This window comes from Podarcis cretensis (genome assembly GCF_951804945.1).
Source record: "Podarcis cretensis genome assembly, chromosome: 12".
Lineage (NCBI taxonomy): Eukaryota > Metazoa > Chordata > Lepidosauria > Squamata > Lacertidae > Podarcis > Podarcis cretensis.
Genome location: NC_137181.1, coordinates 36395687 through 36417139, shown reverse-complemented (window position 1 = coordinate 36417139; position 21453 = coordinate 36395687). Strand labels below are relative to the sequence as shown.

General features: G+C 44.0%; 1 protein-coding gene across 6 annotated transcripts in view; it reads left to right on the top strand.

Moving 5' to 3' along the window:
- The window catches only part of OSBPL3 (oxysterol binding protein like 3), a 95842-nt gene that overhangs the window by 26404 nt on the left and 47985 nt on the right, over positions 1–21453 (top strand). For 5 of the 6 annotated variants that reach the window (XM_079947989.1, XM_079947991.1, XM_079947992.1 and 2 more), the window contains one exon: positions 8489–8707. In XM_079947989.1, the coding sequence (XP_079804115.1) occupies positions 8561–8707 (147 nt within the window). In that variant the 5' untranslated portion in view covers positions 8489–8560. Of the gene's footprint in view, positions 1–8488; positions 8708–19297; positions 19319–21453 lie in introns of those variants that run through there. The other variant, XM_079947993.1, reaches the window with a different exon arrangement.

Sequence of the window (21453 nt, the reverse complement as noted above, 5' to 3'; positions counted from 1 at the left end):
CAGAAGCAAGCTCCAAAATACTGACTTCACACGTCACTCTTGGATGTGTAAACTGTCTGCAGCCTTCTAGCTTTGAATGCAACTGCAAGGGGTATGCATGCCCTCTTCTGCATTATTTATTTATTTCGTACACCTAGCAAAATCTGAAAGTTTTCTCTTGCTATGAGGGGCAAATAATATGCCCATGAAAATTTGTGAAACAAAAGATCCAGTAGCTGCTCTGGTTTCTGTTTTCTTTTAAATGAAAAACAGCTTATTAGTGAGAGTCATTTTGAGCAAAGAATTGGCTAGGGGAGGTAGTGCTTGCCTCACCCCCTTTGCCTGCCTGCTGTTTTACCCATCCAGATCACTCCCAAGTTGTTGTCCCTCACTCCCCAATGCTCTAGTTGCCTCTCTGCTCATAGGCATAGCCAGGGGAGGCAGGGAGGGGCAGCTCCCCCCCCCTCAATAAAATTCAATTAAAAAAGCAAACTGAGGTTCTGCCCCCACAAGCCCCCCCCCCAAAAAATCCTGGCTACTCCCATGTCTCTACTCCTCAGCACTGTCCCCCCCCCAAAGCTTGCTTTTCATTTAAAAATCAAGGAAACACGCGCTGGAGTGCAGTGTGTTTGCCCGTCAATAAATGGCAGCTAATTCATTTGTAAGTTGGTCTGCCATATTGTCTCTGTCTGGATTCCAGAATCCAATTAGTACTGGAAAGTGATGATACCTGAGCTTTTATGGCTTTCAGACTAACAAGGGAGGACAGCAGGCTATAAAATATTTAAGAGCCCTAGCAAAAGGACGTAACAGCCATGCACTAAATAAAAGAAAGGGCTGATCACTTTGTTCAAGTGTGGTAAAGGCTGCAAAGTGTTTTCAAATTGACGCTCTTCAAGTCTGAAAGGCAGCATTTGTGTGTTTTGAAGAAGCATGCTTGCTCAAAGAAGAGTGATGTATGAACGCTATCAGCCCAATGGGGAAGCTCACTTTGTTTAGGGTTTGAATCGGAAACGGACAAGCTATGTTTCGAAAATCCAAGCAGGTTATTTTTATGAATGTGGAATATATTGGAGGTTAATGGGGGCAGATGCTTGCGCTTGCAACGTACAAGCCGTTCTTCCTCAGTGTAAGCTGTATAAAAGCACCTTCTGGCAGTTGTGCTAACTTAGACGCACTGCAAGGATGAGTACAATCTGATAAGCTGGTAAGGAAACCCATTGCAGGATGCAAGCAGCATGGACTGCTCACATTTCGCTGCTAGGTATCTCAGGCAGAGAAACTGAAGGTGAAATCGGCACAGGAGAAGATGGTAAGGCAGGATGGGTCCCAGTGGGCTAGCAGAGGCATGGAACCCGATATGGGGAATCTCTGGTCCTCCAGGTGTTGCTGAATTACAACTCCCATCATCATTGACTGTTGGCCATGCAGGCTAATGGAATTTGGATTCCAACAACATCAGGAGGGCTAGAGACTGCCCGAGTTAAAGCAAGATGAAAGATGAGGTCGCTGTGTGGATTAGTAGACTGAGGCATTGAGAAGGAATGATTGGGCCCAACATGAGAGGGGACTGTGGACCAAAAGAGCAGAATGGCAGCAACAAAAGAGGCATGCATTTGTAACTGGAAGGGGTGACGGATGCAGCTAATGCTCTTGTTCCTGGGGAGAGAACCCAACACAGCCAAAGAGAACTTTCTGCTTAGGGAAGTAAGGCGGCAGGTAGCACAGAGACTCAGGGTGGGTGGGGAATTTTTGAGCCTGTGGGGCAAGAAAGGCACACGAGGATGATCATTGTACCTATAGCTATGGCTATTTCAAAAGAGAGCTTGCAGTCGGTTGCCAAGACTCAACAGTGGTAGAAAAGTGGAATCTTATAATACAGAACTTTTCCCTGTGAGTCCTGTGGGGGGACAGTCATTTCTAGGACTCAAAAGACCTTGCGTCCAGATGAACCCCACACACTGATTGATAAGCTGCTATTATTATGAGCAGCATGGCGATCAAGCCGTTATGATTACCTGAAGCCATGTATGAGCTAGTGCCTTGCTGAAAATTTCTCTGGCAGTTTCTTTTCTTTGTAACCATTCTGCATCAATCGACAAGAAAATAAATTGCCTTCAAAAATTATCAGAGGGGAGATATAGATGATAGATGATTGATTGATAGATAGATAGATAGATAGATAGATAGATAGATGATAGATAGATAGATAGATAGATGTTCTCATAAGTGGGTATGTAGGATTTTGGTTGCACCTACCTTACTGATGTGATGTCCTCAGGGCTTTTGTGTGTCCTTTCATTCTGCAAGCCATCTCGACGGTAGCCTGCAGCCTTCCCAGGTCCACCCACTTTCCCCTTTGGCTCCACCCACCACGGGATTTTGTTCAGAAGGGAATGTGGAAACCTTGGGCTAAAAGAGATTCTGTAACCCTGGTTTACTGGGAAGAAAAGCACATCTAGTACACAGGGGGTTTAAAATAAATAAAAATAAAAATTGACTGTTCTGTTTTTCCTCTCTTGCTTGGAATGACCAGGGTAAGAGCAGATGCTAGCAGAACACACCAGTTGTAGCCAAATCGCACTTGAATGTCTATTTTTAGTTTCCTACCTGCTTAGAGAGTTCAGCGTGTGTGGTGCATTTTGGGAAATCTCATCAGTTCTGCATAATAGATCCCATATGGATGGCAAAAGGGTGGGGGTGGGGTGTCCAGGATATTTAAGGAATAAAAAATTTAAAAGGGGAGGGGGAAGGAAATGCTGGTCAGCTGGTGCTCAGGGGCTGTTAATAGATTATAAGTAAACTAATACAAAATGTGGTGTTGCTAACCAACCTATTTAAATGATTTTTTTTCTTGAAAGAGAGAGAAATCCATTTCCTTTCCTTTGTCCTTGTGAGGGATTCTGTCAAAATCTTGAAATGAGCAACCTGATGGAACATAACTGAGTTGATTTTTGTGGATGCCCTGGAGCTGGTCACATTGAGAATCTATTACTACTCTCCTTTTAGCTACTTAAAATACTCTGTGTAGACAAGACCTGAAAATGAGTGTGTTTTCTTTATGTTATTTCAGGAAGAATTGCATGAATGATCAAGCAGGTTGTATTTATAGATACAGTTTTGTATATTCTAAAAATACAGTGGATAACTACTGGGTTAGAGATGAGCCATAATTTCTAAAGAGCTGTAGAAAGTGCTAAGCAACAACAAAAAATTATAACTGCTCCTTGGCAACTCCACCGCCAGCTTTCCCCTCTAATATTTCTTTCAGAGGATCTGAGAGCGAAGTCACGCATTGCTATGTAATAATAGTACAACAGATTGTAACAGTGAAGCATTGTGACCATGAATGCAAAGGCATACCAAAATAGTTCTAGTGTCTTGTTGAAATTATTGAAATTTCTAGATATATTTGGAACTTGAGTGTATCGACCAGGGAGGGGGTGGTAGCTGTTCAGATATTTTTGCTGTTTTCTCAACTTGCGTGCTGCTTGCCTTAAAGGTAAAGGTAAAGGGACCCCTGACCATTAGGTCCAGTCATGGCCGACTCTGGGGTTGCGGCGCTCATCTCGATTTATAGGCCGAGGGAGCCGGCGTACAGCTTCCGGGTCATGTGGCCAGCATGACTAAGCCACTTCTGGCAAACCAGAGCAGTGCACAGAAACACCGTTTACCTTCCCGACGGAGCGGTACCTATTTATCTACTTGCATTTGACATGCTTTCGAACTGCTAGGTTGGCAGGAGCAGGGACCGAGCAACGAGAGCTCACCCCGTCACGGGGATTCAAACCGCTGACCTTCTGATCGGCAAGTCCTAGGCTCTGTGGTTTAACCCACAGCGCCACCCGCGTCCCTTTGCTGCTTCAATTAGGAACATTTTTATTAGGACCCCCTCCCCCCAAACCCCCCACCAACGCAACCATTCAATAAACTTGAAGTATGATGCAAATAACCTGCTACATCACATGACCTGCTTCCGTAAAGAACTTGTGGTCACATGCAGGTGAAAACTGAGAGTGTGTGGAGCAGAAATCAGCAAATTGCTGAAACAGTTCTCTGGAGCGAATTCTGTGGCCTTGATGCTGCTTAGCTGTTGCATATTGATTTCTAGAACTGTCTGAAACACCTGCACAGGCTTATGTCTGCCTTCTTTATCCTGGGAGATGCTTTATTCTATAAAGTTCTCTGCTGCATGGTTCACCCCCCTTTCTTCTTTGCAGAACAATTAGAAAGAGTGTTGAAAATAGAAAGGCAGAGCTCATTAACCTCTAGGAGGTATTCGTGCAGTTTCCCATATGAAACGCCTAAGCAATAATAAATTCAGACAGCAGAGCATGATTGTATCTCTGCCCCAAGACTAAATTCTAGCAGCTGAAGATGCTGCTGAATTTTGTGGATGCAGGAGGTACTGTTTCATGGTAACAGAAAGTGAAATGGGTTTCACCAGGCCTTGACAGTTGAAATAGGTAATTAGAGGATTGGCTCTTCCAAAAGAGCTCTTGGGAACAAACGGAGAGTTCCTTTTTAGAACCTCTAAAAAGAGAGGATTTGGTGCTTTAAAAGTAAACCTTGAATCATAATGGAAGAACCTTATTCTGCTAACCGAGAATAAGCTCAGGATCTGCCCGTAGGGCTATGCCCATGCCCGAGAGTCCTGTCTGGGGTTTCCCCCACTCGCTGCAACAGTTATCCAGCGTGGCACATGATTCCTTCGCACACTTGGACTCGTGGTGTCAGGATCTTGGGCAAAAATAATCAATTCAAGAGAACCGTAGCTGGCCATACAGAAGCATCAGTGCATAACTGCAGGAGTCTGTAGTTTTTGTACAGTGGTACCTTGGTTGTCGAACAGCTTGGCTCCCGAACAAATCGACTCCTGAACGCTGCAAACCCGGAAGTAAGTGTTCCGGATTAAGTTTGACAACCAAGGTACCACCGTATTGCAGCCACATTAGGCAACTTTATAGCAGAGTTTTTAAATATCCCAGTGGTGCTTCTTAAATGTTGGTTGCTGCATACTAGCTATTGGCAGCCATTCACAAAGGCACTTGAGATGTTGTTGGTTTTTTAAATAGAAGAACGAGCATGATATGTAGTGTTTAGATCCCAGCACTTACAATGAGATGCCTTCTCCTTTCCATATCCCACTGAATAGGAAGAAAACAAATGGGGCCTTCAACAAAATCTTGTAGTTCCATTCTTTCCCCTTTCCCAGTGGCTGGACTCCTATAAGGTGTGGTAAGGCTAAAGCAGTCCGATTCATTCATCTCTATTTACCAGCTGGTTTTCTTTTCCAATTGCCAACATTCAATGGTCCCTGGAATGCATGAGCAATATTCAATCTTCACTGGACTGTTTCTGAAGGTGTTCAGATGTTTTGTACTTCCTCATACCTCGGGGTTCAGCGGAACATGCTGAACTCTTCCTTGTTTCTCAGTAATCCACATTTTGACGCCAGTGCTATTGGCGCTCAACCACCTGAGTTTACTGTTGGAGGGAATGATGACAGATCTGGCGCCGGATTCACTGAAGCAGACCTTTGCCATATGTTGTCACTCAGGCATCTTGGGTGAATAAACGTAGCCATGGTTCTTAATTCAGCACCAAGTAGCCAGGCATGTAATGCAACACTTGCTTGCTGCAGACAGAAAAACCAAGGTGAACTGGGGTTGTCTAGGGAGCAAGTTAGTAGAACACACTGCATGAGGCATAATACCATAAAACTAATTTTAGCAAGAGCATATTCTGTGGCCATTGTGCAGACACAAAGAACAGGAAAAACTCCAGCGGTGGTATCCGAGCATTTTTTAAAAAGCAAACTCTATAATCTATAAACTAGACATTGGTGCATGGTATTAAAATGATTGGATTTCATATCCTGAAAAGAGTTGTTGGCAAGACATAAGAAATGCTTTGCTTAGATTGTTTATATATTGTCAGCTTATATATTGTCAGCACGACTAGAGTCCAAGAGGACAAGATCAAAGTTAAATATTGATCAGTATTCTGAACGCTCCCACTTGCATTACATGTTACATATTACATTACGTATTTTGACCACTGTTGAATAATACAATATTTTGTGTAATAGTACAGTAAGAGACTTTCTTACCCTCGAGTTTGTGAAGGGTGTTGCCCTTTAGTCTAGCTTTTGTGAAGTGGGAAGAATCTGTTGCCATGGTTACTCTGGCTCACGTTTTCTACATTGTCACTGGGACTACCAGCAAGGTTCTTGAATCAGACTGCCACCTTGGTGCTGCTATTAAATATTGTTTTCTGCCAGACTCGACAACAGATGCCTACTTAAATACCTGACCTCATCATGCACTGGGATTGCTATTGTGCGGCAGTTAAAGATGTTTTGTTCTTCAGGGCGGCAATTTCCATAAATGGGTTTTCCACCAATCATATTGACATTGTTAATACCTTTGCCTCCTTCTCTATGGAGGTCAGTTATTGCTCTCTAATCATTCCCTGTGGGTATTTCTGTTGTTTATCTATGCACAGCTGACAGGTTTTTAAATGCCCACACCTTTAAGTGCTGCTTCAATAATTGGGCAAAAAAACACATTTTTAAACAACAACTTGGATGTGTTTAAAAGGTGAAAATGACTCACCTGATCACGTATAAAGATAAGGTCCTAGAAGTATTGTCTTCTGGTAGAGGTATGGTTGGTATGGTCTGTGAGCTCTGTGTATCTGTATGGATACGTCAGAACAGGCATCCCCAAACTCAGCCTTCCAGATGTTTTGGGACTACAACTCCCACCATCCCTAGCTAACAGGACCAGTGGTCAGGGATGATGGGAGTTGTAGTCCCAAGACATATGGAGGGCCGAGTTTGGGGATGCCTGCATCAGAAGGTCAAAATCTCTCACCTTGAACATCTCTGCACATGGAATCCATGCAGATCCAAGAGCTGGGAAGCGTTCCCACAAATCATCCCCTCCATACCTCTGCCCCATGCCTAAAACATAGTTGAGGGCTGACATAGCATACTGGCTTAAGCATGTGGGTTCGAAGACCCTGGTTCACATCTTAGCTTTGGACATAAACACAGTGGGGCTTGCTGCAGTTAACAAGGGCTTATCAACGCTTAACTTTTCCTCGGCACTATTGAGACATGGTCTGTCCTTTAAAGCTTTATGTCTGAGTGCCCTTTCTTTGCTCCAGAGCTTTTCCCACAAAAAATGTTCTTTAAAACAGGGAATCATAGAATCATAGAATCATAGAATCATAGAGTTGGAAGAGACCACAAGGGCCATCGAGTCCAACCCAGAATCTAAGCAGGAAACACCATCAGAGCACTCCTGACATATGGTTGTCAAGCCTCTGCTTAAAGACCTCCAAAGAAGGAGACGCCACCACACTCCTTGGCAGCAAATTCCACTGTCAAACAGCTCTTACTGTCAGGAAGTTCTTCCTAATGTTTAGGTGGAATCTTTTTTCTTGTAGTTTGGAACCATTACTCCGTGTCCGCTTCGCTGGAGCAGCAGAAAACAACCTTACTCCCTCCTCTATGTGACATCCTTTTATATATTTGAACATGGCTATCATATCACCCCTTAACCTCCTCTTCTCCAGGCTAAACATGCCCAGCTCCCTTAAGGCATCGCTTCCAGGCCTTTGACCATTTGGTTGCCCTTCTCTGGACACGTTCTAGTTTGTCAGTGTCCTTCCTGAACTGTGGTGCCCAGAACTGGACACAGTACTCCAGGTGAGGTCTGACCAGAGCAGAATACAGTGGCACTATTACTTCCCTTAATCTAGATGCAATACTCCTATTGATGCAGCCCAGAATTGCTGCAAAAGTTTGGGGTGTGTTTGTGTGGCCAGGAATGCTCAGCCATGGAGTTTTAAATCGCGACCATGCCTGGAAAGAGTGGAGGAAAGTATGGATAAGCCTCAACATGAAGTGTTATGAAATACACTCCGGCACTATGTAAATTATTCTTCTATTGTTAATTATTTAAATTCCCCCCCCCCACTTCAGAGCAAGCTCTCTCAATGAGGCTCGTGAATAAAAGATAAAATGATATTTCATGATAAAGAAATGTACAAGAATTAAAACTTCAACAGGTAATAAACCTTAAATTGAAAAAGAAAGAAAAGCTTGCCAGTCTTTATTTTCCAGCCACTTCTATAAACTGTCCGAGAAGTGGGGTTAGCAGGTTGTTTCACAGTAATCAAAGGCTGTATGCATCCTTAATATTACCTGGTTCCTATTCAGTTTCTTTTTGAATGCCTCTGAAAAAGGCAGAACATTACACTAAATAATACTTCGTGTCCATCTGCCTTCTCTTTCTTTTGAGACCTATTTCAACACTACTCATCAAGTCTTGAATGGTACCCTTCATAGCTTATTGGTTTGCTAATTTTATAGCAATGGTGTCACGTTGCATCGCTGAAAATTTGAACTCTTTATTGTTGTTAGAATTACTCTTGACTAAAATTGATGGCGTGCTGTTGTCTCCTTTTCCTCCCCTCGCCCCCCTGCTCTGTCTTTTAGGGATTTCCTTTGAGCACCTTGAGCACCGCTGGAATGCATTTGGAGATGCGATGACTCTTGCCTTTCTCTCCCATGTCTTCTCGTTTTGTCATTGAATTTGGTACAGAAGAAACTCTTTCGGAGACCATGACTGAAGAAAAGAATCTTGGTGTGTCTCAGAAAGTCTTGTCGCCTTCAAGAAGTACCAGCAGCTGCTCCTCTAAGCAGGGGAGTAGACAGGTAAATATAAAGTGTTTTTATCATCCCCAGTGTGGTGTAGTGGTTAAGAGCAGTAGACTTGTAATCTGGTGAACCGGGTTCGCTTCCCCGCTCCTCCATATGCAGCTGCTGGGTGACCTTGGGCCAGTCACACTTCTCTGAAGTCTCTCAGCCCCACTCACCTCACTGTTTCTTGTGGGGGAGGAAGGGAAAGGAGATTGTTAGCCGCTTTGAGACTCCGTAGGGTAGTGATAAAGCGGGATATCAAGTCCCAACTCTTCTTCTCCTTTGTTTAACGCCACTGATTGAAAAATATAGATCAAGATCTGTATAGAAATAGAGATCAAGGTTGGAAACCTGTGGCCCTCCAGCTGTTGTTGGTATGACCAATGGTCAGGGATGATGGGAGTTGTAGTCCAACAACCTCTGGAGGTACCACTGTTTCCTCACTCCTGTTGCAGATGATTCACTTCCTGATTGCTTGCTCTTTTCCACTGTTTCTGGTACTTAGGATTAATTCACATGACCAAGCTTTAGTTCTGAGTATGTGGGTTGAGTATAGATCTGTAGTGAGTTGGTTCTGCCTTGGTTTCACACAACAGGCCAAGTTCACAACCTGGCTTTCAGTAACATTTTAATTGGCACTGCTAGTTCCCCCACCCCCCTCCCGTGGATTTCAATACAGTGGTGTCAGGGGCTCAGGAGCAGAGGCACAGGGGAGAGAGGAAATGGAGAGCGAAGGGGAAAAATCTGAGGGCAGCGTAGGGGAGTATGAAAGTGGCCCGAGAGATTCCATGAGCTTCTCCAGCGAATCAGAAGATTCCCAGAGGGGGGCGCCGATGGCCAGGGCAAGGGGGGTCCCAGGGGGGACACACCAGAAGCAAGGGGCCAGCGGGGACTCCCAAAGCAGCAGCGGGAGATCAGGACCAGCTCCTCCACCAAAGCGTAGTGGGGGGGAAGATTCCCATGTATCAGGGCCAGCTTCTCCTCCAGCAGGGAGAGAAGATGAATCAGGGCTGACCACGCCTCCATCGCAGAGTGAGGGAACGGAGGGGAAGTCAGGTCCAGCTATCCTCTCCGAAGGGGGAAGCAGTGACAGGAGCAGTGTAACGGTCAGGAGGAAGGTTGCCGGCTGGGCGCGCGCGCCAAGTTCAAATGTACAGGCGCGCGGCACAGCAGAAAACCAGGATTGGGAACCAGGTCCTAAAGCCCGCCGGAGGCGGGGGAAGACTCAGGGGATTCAGCGTCAGAAGAGTCTAGAAAGGGCAAGACCCCAGCGGACAGGCGGACCCAGAGGAGGAAAGAGCAAAGGAAGAGGTGGAGCAAGGCTAGAGTCTTAAACTGGTGTCTGGGGGGAGGAGATTCAGACGGAGCTTCAGCGGTCTAGAGTTTAAGACGTAGAGCTGCGCGCCACGGCTTTGAAATCGAAACTGAACTTCAATAAACACTTTTATATATAACAACGGACTGGCGTTGGTCCTTTGTGAGCTGGGACCTCGGGCAGCTCTGACAAGTGGTACCTCAGGTTACGTATGCTTCAGGTTACATACGCTTCAGGTTACAGACTCCGCTAACCCAGAAATAGTACCTTGGGTTAAGAACTTTGCTTCAGGATGAGAACAGAAATCGTGCTCCGGCGCCATGGCAGCAGCGGGAGGCCCCATTGGCTAAAGTGGTACCTCAGGTTAAGAACAGTTTCAGGTTAAGAACGGACCTCCAGAACGAATTAAGTTCTTAACCTGAGGTACCACTGTAGTAATATTTCATTTTCAATTGTGCCAGAAAGTTCATTTGTATAAAAGAGAACTTGATGACACATTCTTAGGCTGTGTGTGGTTGAGCGGAGACATATAAAAAAATTGGTCATGTATGCATGCTATAGATAATTGCAGACCAGATAAGGAAAGTCGATTATGCAAGGACATAAGAGCGTGCTGGATCAGGCCAGTGGCACATCTAGTTCAGCTTCCTGTTTTCTCAGTGACCAACCCGTTGCCTGTGGGAAACCTGCAAGCAGGCCCTGAGTTAGTGCAGAAAACAATCTTCTCTCCTGCAGGTTCCAGATAATATGGTTTCATATTATCATGGCCCCTTGCAAATTCCTTTAGAAAACCAAGATCATGTTGATACTGGCTTTCGTTGTAAAGATCTACCAAAATCCATGGCACTTACCACACATCCGCACTTGAGTGGACGTTCAGAACTTGGTCACACACTTGCAATCCTAAGGACTGGAACCTTTTTTAACAATCAGAAGAGGCAGAAGAGGAGGGGTATGATGGATTAACCAAAGATCTGTATCATCCATTGTTTTGTTTCTAAATGCTAGCCATCCAAATGCTTCTGGGAAGCTTATAAGTTCACTCTTGTTTGTTCCCAGCATCTGTTACTTAAAAGAGAGAGAAAGGGAGATTCTGAGCACAAAGATCTCATATTAAAGTGAAACCTGAGATTCTCAAATACATTTCTGAATGTTTATAAAGTAAAAATACATATGCATATAATTTTGAATCAAAATCAGTGCAAGAACCCACACCCCCCAATGCAATTCCTTATTTATGAATATTTAGAGATTTAGCAAGAGTTGCACTTTTCCTCTTCTGTTCCATTTGGCGTAGTTGCCCCCCCCCCCAAGCACATACAAATACTGGTTTTAGCCAGACTTTCTGCTTTCTTATTAACCGGCCAAGTTGACTGGGAACATTTCCCACTTTTTCACACTGTCTGTGCCGTTGATCAGATTAAGTAAATCAGATTATGTGGAAGAAGACTGTATAAACAGCTTCAAGGGATAACAGGAAGTGGGCAGACATTTTGTTTATGTTTCGAGGCATCCCTTTCCAGTGGTTGGCGCAAGGAAATATCTCTGCTGTTAGGGTTGCCAGGGCAACCAGGATATGGGATTTATCCTTGGCTGAAGCCCAATCTGTCTACGGTTGGATTTGGTCACTTTATTAACCACCTGCCTATGTTGTCTGCATGAAGGGGGGCACCACGTGATTATTGGGGAGTTGGGGTACACTCCTGGTCCCCATGCTGCCTGCCTCTGCTGGAGACATCCATATTTTAGTGTGGTTGTCTGTAATGAAGAAGCCCATGCACAAGTAGCCATTGAGGCTGGCCCATTGAGATAAATGGGGCACTGCCCTACCAACCTCAACCAGCCTACACCTGCCTGCCTTCTTACTTACATCCTGTCACAGGGTGTCTCTTCCTGTTGTTGGCTTTGGCTCCCCCTACTGTTGGTCTTCCTGCCTTCTGCCCTGTCAGTCCCAATTGAGGACCAACCACCACTGCGATCATCTGCTTCTGTGTAGGCTTCCAACACAATCAGGAAAAAATAGCTGAGAGCCGCTATCTTTGAACTCCAGGACAAAGTATACCTTTGTGGTAACTTTTCCAAACTGGCTTTCCAACTTGCTTAGTTTTATTGGACAAAGTGCAGAACATGTGTAGCAAATCTTCAGCCAGCGGTGGATACCCCCAAACAAGTCTGGAATCTTCATGAATTAAGTTTCAAGCACGGAAGTGTGGTGTTAAATAAAGCTATATGAGACTATTGATTGTCACTTTAGTTTTGGCACAGCGCGGCCTTTCAATATAACTTGGGTGCTGAGCATTGTTCACAGTACATGGTGGAGGTAACCAGAACAAACCAGCCATGCCTACTCTTTTTTAAAAACCATGCTCATTTATTTCAGGGAATGGGAAGGCTGTGCTCAACGCCCATCTGTCCCAGCACAAAGAACCTCTGAAATGTCCCAATGCCACATCCCTACTAATGCTATGGTAGATTTGTTGGTTGCAGAGAGGTTTCCCACATCTCTTTCCAGTTCAGTCCTTTTAAATGTATTGTGTGGTGGGGGTTGTTGTGTTGTCTTTGTTCTTATTTTTAGCATGCATCTTGTGTTTTTTTTAATATTGTAATTTTATGCTGTGAGCCGCCCTGAGATCTACGGATCTAGGGAGGCACAAAAAAATTAATTAATTAATTAATTAATTAGTTAGTTAGTTAATTAACAAAAGTAAGCATATTCCTTGGTCACAAGGGGAAAATAAGAAGGGGGTGTATGATGCATGCTTTCACAAGACAACAACAGAGAAGCTACAAACTCCTAATACGATACGATATGATAACACGATACAATAATCTTTATTGTCATTGTCCCATACAGAACAATGAAATTGAAAAAATCTACATCAGACACTCAAAAACCAACAAGCCTGCTATCCCAGCCTGATTAGTCCCCTAAAAACTCTGATACCCCATAATTAAATACAATATACTCCCATAGAGACTACCTTACACTGCATTTAAAACCAAAATCGCATTTGAATGGAAACTCTTTCTCAGGCAGCTAGGCCTAGACTTTATAACCCTGTACCTTCTTCCAGAAAGCAGAAGCTGAAAGAGATCATTTCCGGGGTGCGCACTATCCATGCGATGAGGTTCATGGAGATTTTACTTCCCTTGAGAGTGCAAAATAATAGGGAATGGTCACAAAACATTTATGTGTGGATACCAAGTTCTGCAAAGAATGCGGGGACAATTTTTACTTGTTTTTTTTTTTTTTAAGTGTGTATGCCTTCTTGTTTTTAAAATAATTGCAATCTAGCAGAATGGCAGTTTTTCATTTCCTCTAGCTCATTGGTTTTCACCCAGTGTGCCATGGGCAACACTGGCCTCTGTCCCCCTTTCTTTCCCTCTCTCTGATGCCCTCTTGCACCTCTGCCTCCCAAAGGCTTGCACAGATGTTTGTTGCAGTGGCCCTGGCTACAAGCTTCCCAGGCGAATGGCACTTCTGGGGCTGGTTTCCTAGGCCCCTGTGGGGCAGAGTAAGAAGGCGCTTCTCTTTGGGGTGGGGGGCAGTTCAGAGACCAAGGATGGCGGCTGCAGCTGCCCAGAGGACTCTGAAGGAGAGGGGAGAGGAGAGGAGAGAATGCTCCACAAGGGAGGATGTTCAAAAAAAAGGGTGAGAGGCTGCCAGCTCTGCAGGCAAGAGGTGACATAACTAGGCTCCTGAGCCTCACAGGGGTGCCACAGAAATAATGTAGTTGGTCAGGGTTGAAAACCTCTGCTCTAACTAACCAAACCTTAGCTCTTGGTCCTCCCGTGACGTTCCTGCTCTTTTAGCTCGAGGTCATGTTTCTATTGCAGTATTTATGAGCAAGCAAGGGATTACAGGTACAGCTGAAGACTTCTTTTAGTTTAGTTTACCACCACCTCCACCCCCGCTTTAGCTCCCATTTTTAGAGGGAAGCCATTGTTTTCAAGCCATCATTTGATGACGCTTTTGCTAGTGCATAACTGATGACTTTGGACTGTGGCCACAACCTTTTGAGTTGCTAGAAGAATCTTTCTTGGGTATGAAATAATAAGTTTATTTGATGGTGATTATTGATACCATTTTGTAGGCATAAGATAGGGTTTGAGCATATGGAAGAAAAATCTCTTAAAATCACTTCTTTGGATCGGAGGCTTCTTTGTTTCGGCCCACATTCGAGATGCCCCACTTTACTTTGAACCCAAGGCAAAGCTTTGCTCTGGTTTCCCCAAACTTCAGATGTCTCCCCACTACTATGAGAGTAGCCAGTGTGAGATCAAGCAGGAGCTGCCCCGAAGTCACGAAAGAGAAAAATACAGGCTTGTTGTTGTTTAGTCGTCTTAGTCGTGTTCGACTCTCCGTGACCCCATGAACCAGAGCATGCCTTGGAGAAACTCAATTTCTTCTCAAAGCTTCTCCTTTTTCATGTCCATGGAGTTTTCTTGGCAAAATCCTGGAGTGGTTTGCCAGTTCCTTCTCCAGGTGGATCATATTTAGTCTAAACTCTCGGCTATGACCTGTCCGTCTTGGGTGGCCCTGCACGGCATAGCTCATAGCTTTTGGGAGTTATTCAAGCCCTTTTCACCACAACAAGGCAGTGATCCATGAAGGGGAGAATACAGGCTACATCCCTGTAAATGGCTGGAGCTGGGGACAGCTAACTCCCCAGCAAGGATCCTTGGGCAGTGGGGTTCATGTTAGGTGTTGGGCTTCCCTACAATCATTTTTTTAGGTGCAACCTTATTTTTCCTCTTCATCACGTGCCTCCATGTATGTCTTCCTATACTGGGGTTTTGACAGCTGCCCAACATCCTAAGTTCTGAAATTGATTCAAAGCTTTGGGCATGGCCCACTTTGCTTCTGATTCAGCAGAAGTCCAAATGCCTCCAACATGACCCTCTTCAGTACAGTATTTGGCTTTATCCAAAACAGATGCACCCGCCTACTATAGAAGGTGGATTACAGAGTTTGTTTCTTGTCACTCAGAAACAAGCAAGTAATCATTTCATTTGTATGCTGCCTTTGCGAAGTTAAAACCACGCTCAAGGCGGCTTACAACGTATTGCAAAATATGTAATTAGACGTAAACAATAAATGCAAACATCAAAAAGTGCACAACCAAATTGAACCATTTCCACTTAAGTCATAAGATCTAAAATAAAGAGACAAAAAATTAATATAAACAATGGCAACAATAGCCCAATGGCCTGTTAAGGAGCCTCAGCTTTTGTAGTTGGAGTCAGTCCCTCTCTGGTCAGGTGGGAAAAGGCCTGCAAGGCAGGGAGCAGGTCTTCCAGGACTCACAGCCAAGACGGTCTCTGGCCTCATCTTTTGTAACTGGAGTATCTCTCAATCTGCTTTAGATTTTCTATAGAACTTGAACACTGTCTGGACTGTAAATATGAAACCCAGGGGATTTGCATCTGGTTACGCTGGGATTTATTTCAGCTTAACTTGCAGACATCTTTAGCTTTATTGTGTTATATGTTTTGTCTGGGGAGAATTCTTACCTTGCAACATTCAAGGATTGTGGCTTTATATTCCAGAAATGTGCTAGATGTGAATTGGAGGAATTACTGTTGGCAGGATACTGGAAGGGAGCAAGACCCTGCTCAAATTATTACTGTTTGGGTCTTCATTTATTACCTCCCCCGCCCCCCTCCCACCTTGGCTACTCATAAAACCAACTCTGGCTGCTGCCCCCATCATGGTGACTAAATTCTTTGTATCACTTGGAAGACTGATGGTGGATTCCATTTCTTTATTGTAGTTCACTGTAACAGTAGCTACTAATGCAAGGCAATATTTGCTATCGCCACTGTATTCTGAATTTAAGAGTCAGTGACTTTGCTAAGCTGCAGAATGAAAAGTAGCAAATCAGTCCTGCGCCCTTTTCTTCAAAACTACCATATTTTTCAACCTATAGGACGCACTTTTTCCCCTCAAAAAATGAAGGGGAAATGTGTGTGCGTCCTATGGGGCGAATGCAGGCTTTCACTGAAGCATGGAGAGTGAGAGGGGTCGGTGCGCACAGATCCCTCTCGCTCTTCAGGCTTCGCGGACCTCTCCGCAAGCGGCGGGAGCGCTCCTGCTGCTTGCGGAGAGTTGCCTGCATGCGGAAGCCTGGGCGTGCTGAGCTCAGCTCGTCCAGGCTTCGCGGACCTCTCCGCAAGCGGCGGGAGCGCTCCCGCTGCTTGCGGAGAGTTGCCTGCATGCCAAAGCCTCCGCCCGCTGAGATCAGCGCGTCCAGGCTTCGCGGACCTCTCCGCAAGCCGGGAGCCAGCGCTGGGCTCCCACGGCTTGCAGAGAGCTGCCTGTTTGGGGACTGGGGTCGGGGGAAGCTCGGGCCTCCCCCGCCCCAGCCCCGCGCCTGGGGGGGAAATAATTTTTTCCCCTTTATTCCCCCCCAAAAAAAACTAGGTGCGCCTTATGGGACGGTGCGTCCTATAGGGCGAAAAATATGGTAAATCCCAGTGAGATCAATGGGGTTGCTTCCAAGTAAGTGTTCTTACAGGCATAGATGCTTAAGAGTGTATACTGATGACAAAAAAGAACAATGTTGAGAATATTTGGGCCATGTGTAGTACCAGAGAGAAAGCATAAAAATGGCTCTGGTGGGAGTAAGAAAGAAAATTTAAATTTAAAACCATTTGTGCCAATTTTATGAACCGTAACAAATGTTGGTGCTGCTGATGTAAAACCCTGTCTTCCCCCGCAAAGATGCTTTCTATTTTTGGCACTTGCAAATATTCACTACAACAGACTGCGTTTTATTCTAGACAGAAGTCTGGCGCTGTCATCTGGTATGTTCAAGGAGCTATAAGAACAAATTTCAGTGTGATAGTTATTCTGGTTCATTGCTTCCTTCTTTCGATATGGCTTCTACACAATATGCATACTGTGCATTGGAAAATGGGTGGCTTCTAGCTTTTTGCATTTAATATCATTTTAGCATCCAGGGCTTTTAGAAATGGGTTATAATTGTCTTACAATATCACTCCAGCAATCCATCTTGTCTAGTATTCTGTCTCTATGGCTAAATGCCTACATAAGCTAACACATAGGACATGATGGAGATATGGGGAATGGGCTGGCTCCCAGGATCCTTCAGTACATGAACGTTCCACCTTAATTATAATGACTAATGAGCATTGATAGCTGTGTTATCCATTAATTTGTACAATCCTTTTAAAAGCCAACTGAGTTTCTGGCCATCATCTTTTTGGGCCATCAGCTCGTCTCATGGCAGGAAATGATTTCAACACTTCGTAGTCTTTCCTTATAACAACAATACAATTTGGTCATTCCGGTCCAGCATTGGACTGACTGGGTGTTGCAATTATAGAATGATTCATATGCTATCTGCTCTGTCTCCTAATACATCAAATATGCATGGTGAAGGGAGCAGAAGGCCGGTGGTGATCCTGGTGTTTCAAAGAAGAGGCTATGGTATTTGAAAGAAGAAAGGCTGGAGCAATGTTTACTTTCCTCCAGGCTTCAGCCTAGCGTTTCCAGAGGTTGTATAATGTTGGGCTGTGATATGTTTCTGGAATGTGAACTGGCCACAAATTGCATATTGCAAGATGAGAATTTTCCCGGCAGAAATGACATGAACTGAAATCCTCATCGTGAAGTGCTAGTATCTATTTCATGAACTTTACTTGTTGTCCTAGAATCCCACATGCTGCTAAATGAATATTTTTAATGACAGGGTTTTGATTTTCTGATTCTTCAGCTGGGATGTGTGGCACTATTTCTACTATTTTGCATCCAGGAGCCAGGAATACCTGCAGATATTCCTACAGTCTTGCTGCCTAGTAGCAGCAATTAGATCCATTGCATTCAGCGTGAGATTAAATCGATTGTATGGGGCACTCAGCCAGTAGCTGAACTCAAAATCTGAAGAGGCAATTTATAATGCGTCATATTAGCTAATTTTAATGGAGAAATCCATCTAAACAGCGAAGCACTTCTATTCCCACAACAAACAATTTGGTGCAATTGTGCTCTTTTTAATGTGTTCAGTTATTGTACAGGCGATCACAGGTTTCGTACACTGGTCCTAGTCTAAATATTATATATTTATGTGGGGAAAATGTTAGGTGACCTCTATTCCCTTCAGCGAGCTGGTTGGCAGAGTCCTCCCAGAGAAGGGATTGATTTTTAAACTACTCTGGGAATTGTAGCTCTTTGAGAGGAATAGAGGTCTCCCTGCAACTTACATCATCCTTAACAAATTTCTGTTCCCATGATGTTTTGTGGTGGGGGAGCATTGTTTAACATGATATGACACTGATTTAAATGCTTAGTGAGAAAGGGAATCACTGTATATGTGTGTGCAAAATCTTGCACCCAAGAGTAGAACTACCCTGTTAAGGTCATGCATCATTTAGTCAATCTTAAACTGCAGAATTGTAGGTTTCAAAAGAATACTTTCATGCAGAGCAACTCTATCTTTAACCGAAATGGAGCCTAGTTTTGTGACTTACTTTCTTTTTTCTTTTTTGTTAAAGGACAGATCTACTTTTATAATAGTCCTCTGCTGCTCTATATAACACATGTTTTCAGACACCTAGATATCTTTTGCCTCTGTGATGACTGAGACTTCAGGCTCCAAGTGACAGACGCCATACCTTTTGTCTGCTGAGAATTGGTAACCTGCCCCCTCAGTCCCATTTTAATTAGGTATTGTCAGTTTTAATGAAAAGGCTCATTGGCAGGAAATCTGATGAAATATGAACCTTCAAGCATCCACAAAGACTCTTGAGTTGTAGTCTTTTTTTTTCCTTTTCCCCTCCTTCCACAGCAATATAGTTGATGGGGAAGCCAAAACGTCCCCCTCTGAACTATAGCCATTTATTTCTGAGGTACACGTCCCACACGTTCATTCTGTTTTCTGGCACAGGTATCTGACAGCCATACCCTCATGTCCGTTGAAAATGCATGCATTTATATTCCTACTTTCGCCCCCATGCAAAGCCATTCTTTGCAGTTTCGCTGAGGAAAGCCCTGATTTTAAGTGTACATGCACCGTTCCCTACAGGAGATGTGAGGATCTGTTTTATGCTCTGGTACCTGCGCCAGACTATAAAAGCGCAAAAATGAGAAAACAGTCCTCCAAGAACATGTTTATGATGCGAAGCCATTCTCGCTGTTCTTTGTTTTTAATTTGCTGCTCACAGGCTGTTCTGGCCCAGACAACCTAGTGAGATTACAGGGGTTTCTCAAAGGCGTTATTAAAAGGTTAGACTTCAGACAGTGGAACACATGTTGCTCAAAATGTTGAGGTCTTCCTGGCTTTTAAAAGGTTTGTGTCCCTCATGCATGGCAGATCCTGGAATGGAAATGTTTCCTATTCCCCTTTAACCCACCCTAGGAAGCAATGACAAACCTAGACAGCATCTTAAAAAGCAGAGACATCACCTTGCCAACAAAGGTCCGTATAGTTAAAGCTATGGTTTTCCCAGTAGTGCTGTATGGAAGTGAGAGCTGAGCCATAAAGAAGGCTGATCGCCGAAAAATTGATGTTTTTGAATTATGGTGCTGGAGGAGACTCTTGAGAGTCCCATGGACTGCAAGAAGATCAAACCTCTCCATTCTGAAGGAAATCAGCCCTGAGTGCTCACTGGAAGGACAGATCCTGAAGCTGAGGCTCCAATACTTTGGCCACCTCATGAGAAGAGAAGACTCCCTGGAAAAGTCCCTGATGTTGGGAAAGATGGAGGGTGCAAGGAGAAGGGGACGACAAAGGATGAGATGGTTGGACAGTGTTCTTGAAGCTACCAGTATGAGTTTGACCAAACTGCGGGAGGCAGTGGAAGACAGGAGTCCCTGGCGTGCTCTGGTCCATGGGGTCACGAAGAGTCGGACACGACTAAACAACTAAACAACAACAGGAAGCTCTCTTCCGGGAGGCCCATTCCGGGAGGCCCCCCTCTTGTGGGGACTGGGCCTGCAAGCCTGAGATTCTCTGGCACTCATGAACTCCAAACAAAGCATTTGTGCCATTTCATTTCGCTTTATCAAATCCTTTGCAAGATTAAATTACAATTTTGAAGAAGGCAAGCACAGGTGGCCGAGGGGGATTTGCCTTTGGCCTTGCAGTTTCCAAACCACTTCCAGTGATTTGTCCCTGTTTTCCATGATGAATATGTTCTCTCCTATCTTGTGAAATTAATGTTAGCATTCTTTTGTTACTGCTTCTTAATGCATTTATATACAGTGGCTTGCAATGTTAAAATACTACAGCAAATAAATGATATTTTAAAAATGGACCATTTGCCCAGGTTGAGATGGTTTCAAATGACTAATTTTTAACTTGTAGGAGTTATTCCTCTGACATTTCCGCAAACTTTGTTGCCAATTTGAAATGTGATCAGTTCAGTAACTCCTATTGCTCATTGCTTTCTCACTTGTTGGGTTTGATTTGGGCTCTGAATGTTGTCATACGCATTTTCCTGCTGTTTTGCAGCTCTAAAATGTGCAATAAGCAGTTACTTTTCTGCATGCATATTTCATTTGAGGCAACAGAGCATTTTAGGCTTTGTTGTTAAAACCTCTGTTTCATTATTCAGAAACGGGGGAAGGGAAATGGGTAATAAACGTTCAAAAATTTACAAGGATCTTCTGGGCACAAAATATCACATATGGTAGGAGCGGATGAGATTACAAGCGGTAGTTTAGTATGGAATATTCACACTACCATGAGAATATACAATGATCATTGTTGTTGTATTGATAAAAACATTAAAAATATTCCTGTGTATTGCTGTATTAATGTACTTCATGATATTTTGTCTGTGTTTGTACATTCATTATGGAAATGAGCCTGGGAGCTTTAGGGACATTGGACCAACTACGTGAGGCAGATCAGAAGCTTCTGCTTCTTCTTTTTTCTTCAAACCACAGTTTACCATTATGAACTTGGAGAATGTCTGGATTTGGACAAACCATGGTTAGTCTTAATCATGGTCCATTAAACAATTTCCAAACATAAAGAAATGTCAAACCATGGTTTATGAAGCCTGCTCGTTTTAATAGACCACAACTAGATTAGACACAGGGGTTTTTCAGCAGTCATAGAGGTATCATTTCTGTTCTCTCCAGATTTTTTAGCACACTGCAACATGACATTATTATTCATCTAGTGTTCTGGAACAAAGACCACTTTTTTCTTCTGACCTACGATTCTTAATAGTTTCCATTTGTGTATAAGTATTGCCCCAGTTTTTATGTGGAGGTAAGGTTGGTGAGCATGGTTTGTGAAACATCTGTTTCACTCCACTTCTTTATGACGCTGCAAGCTGTCAGTTTGCGAGCTCAGTTCAGAGGAGAGAGATTGCAGACTGAGATGGTGATAATGATTCAGAGTTTTGCCCATGACAGCAAAAATTAGCTGCGGACAATATTCCTCACAATAACTAGGTTCACCAGACACAGTAG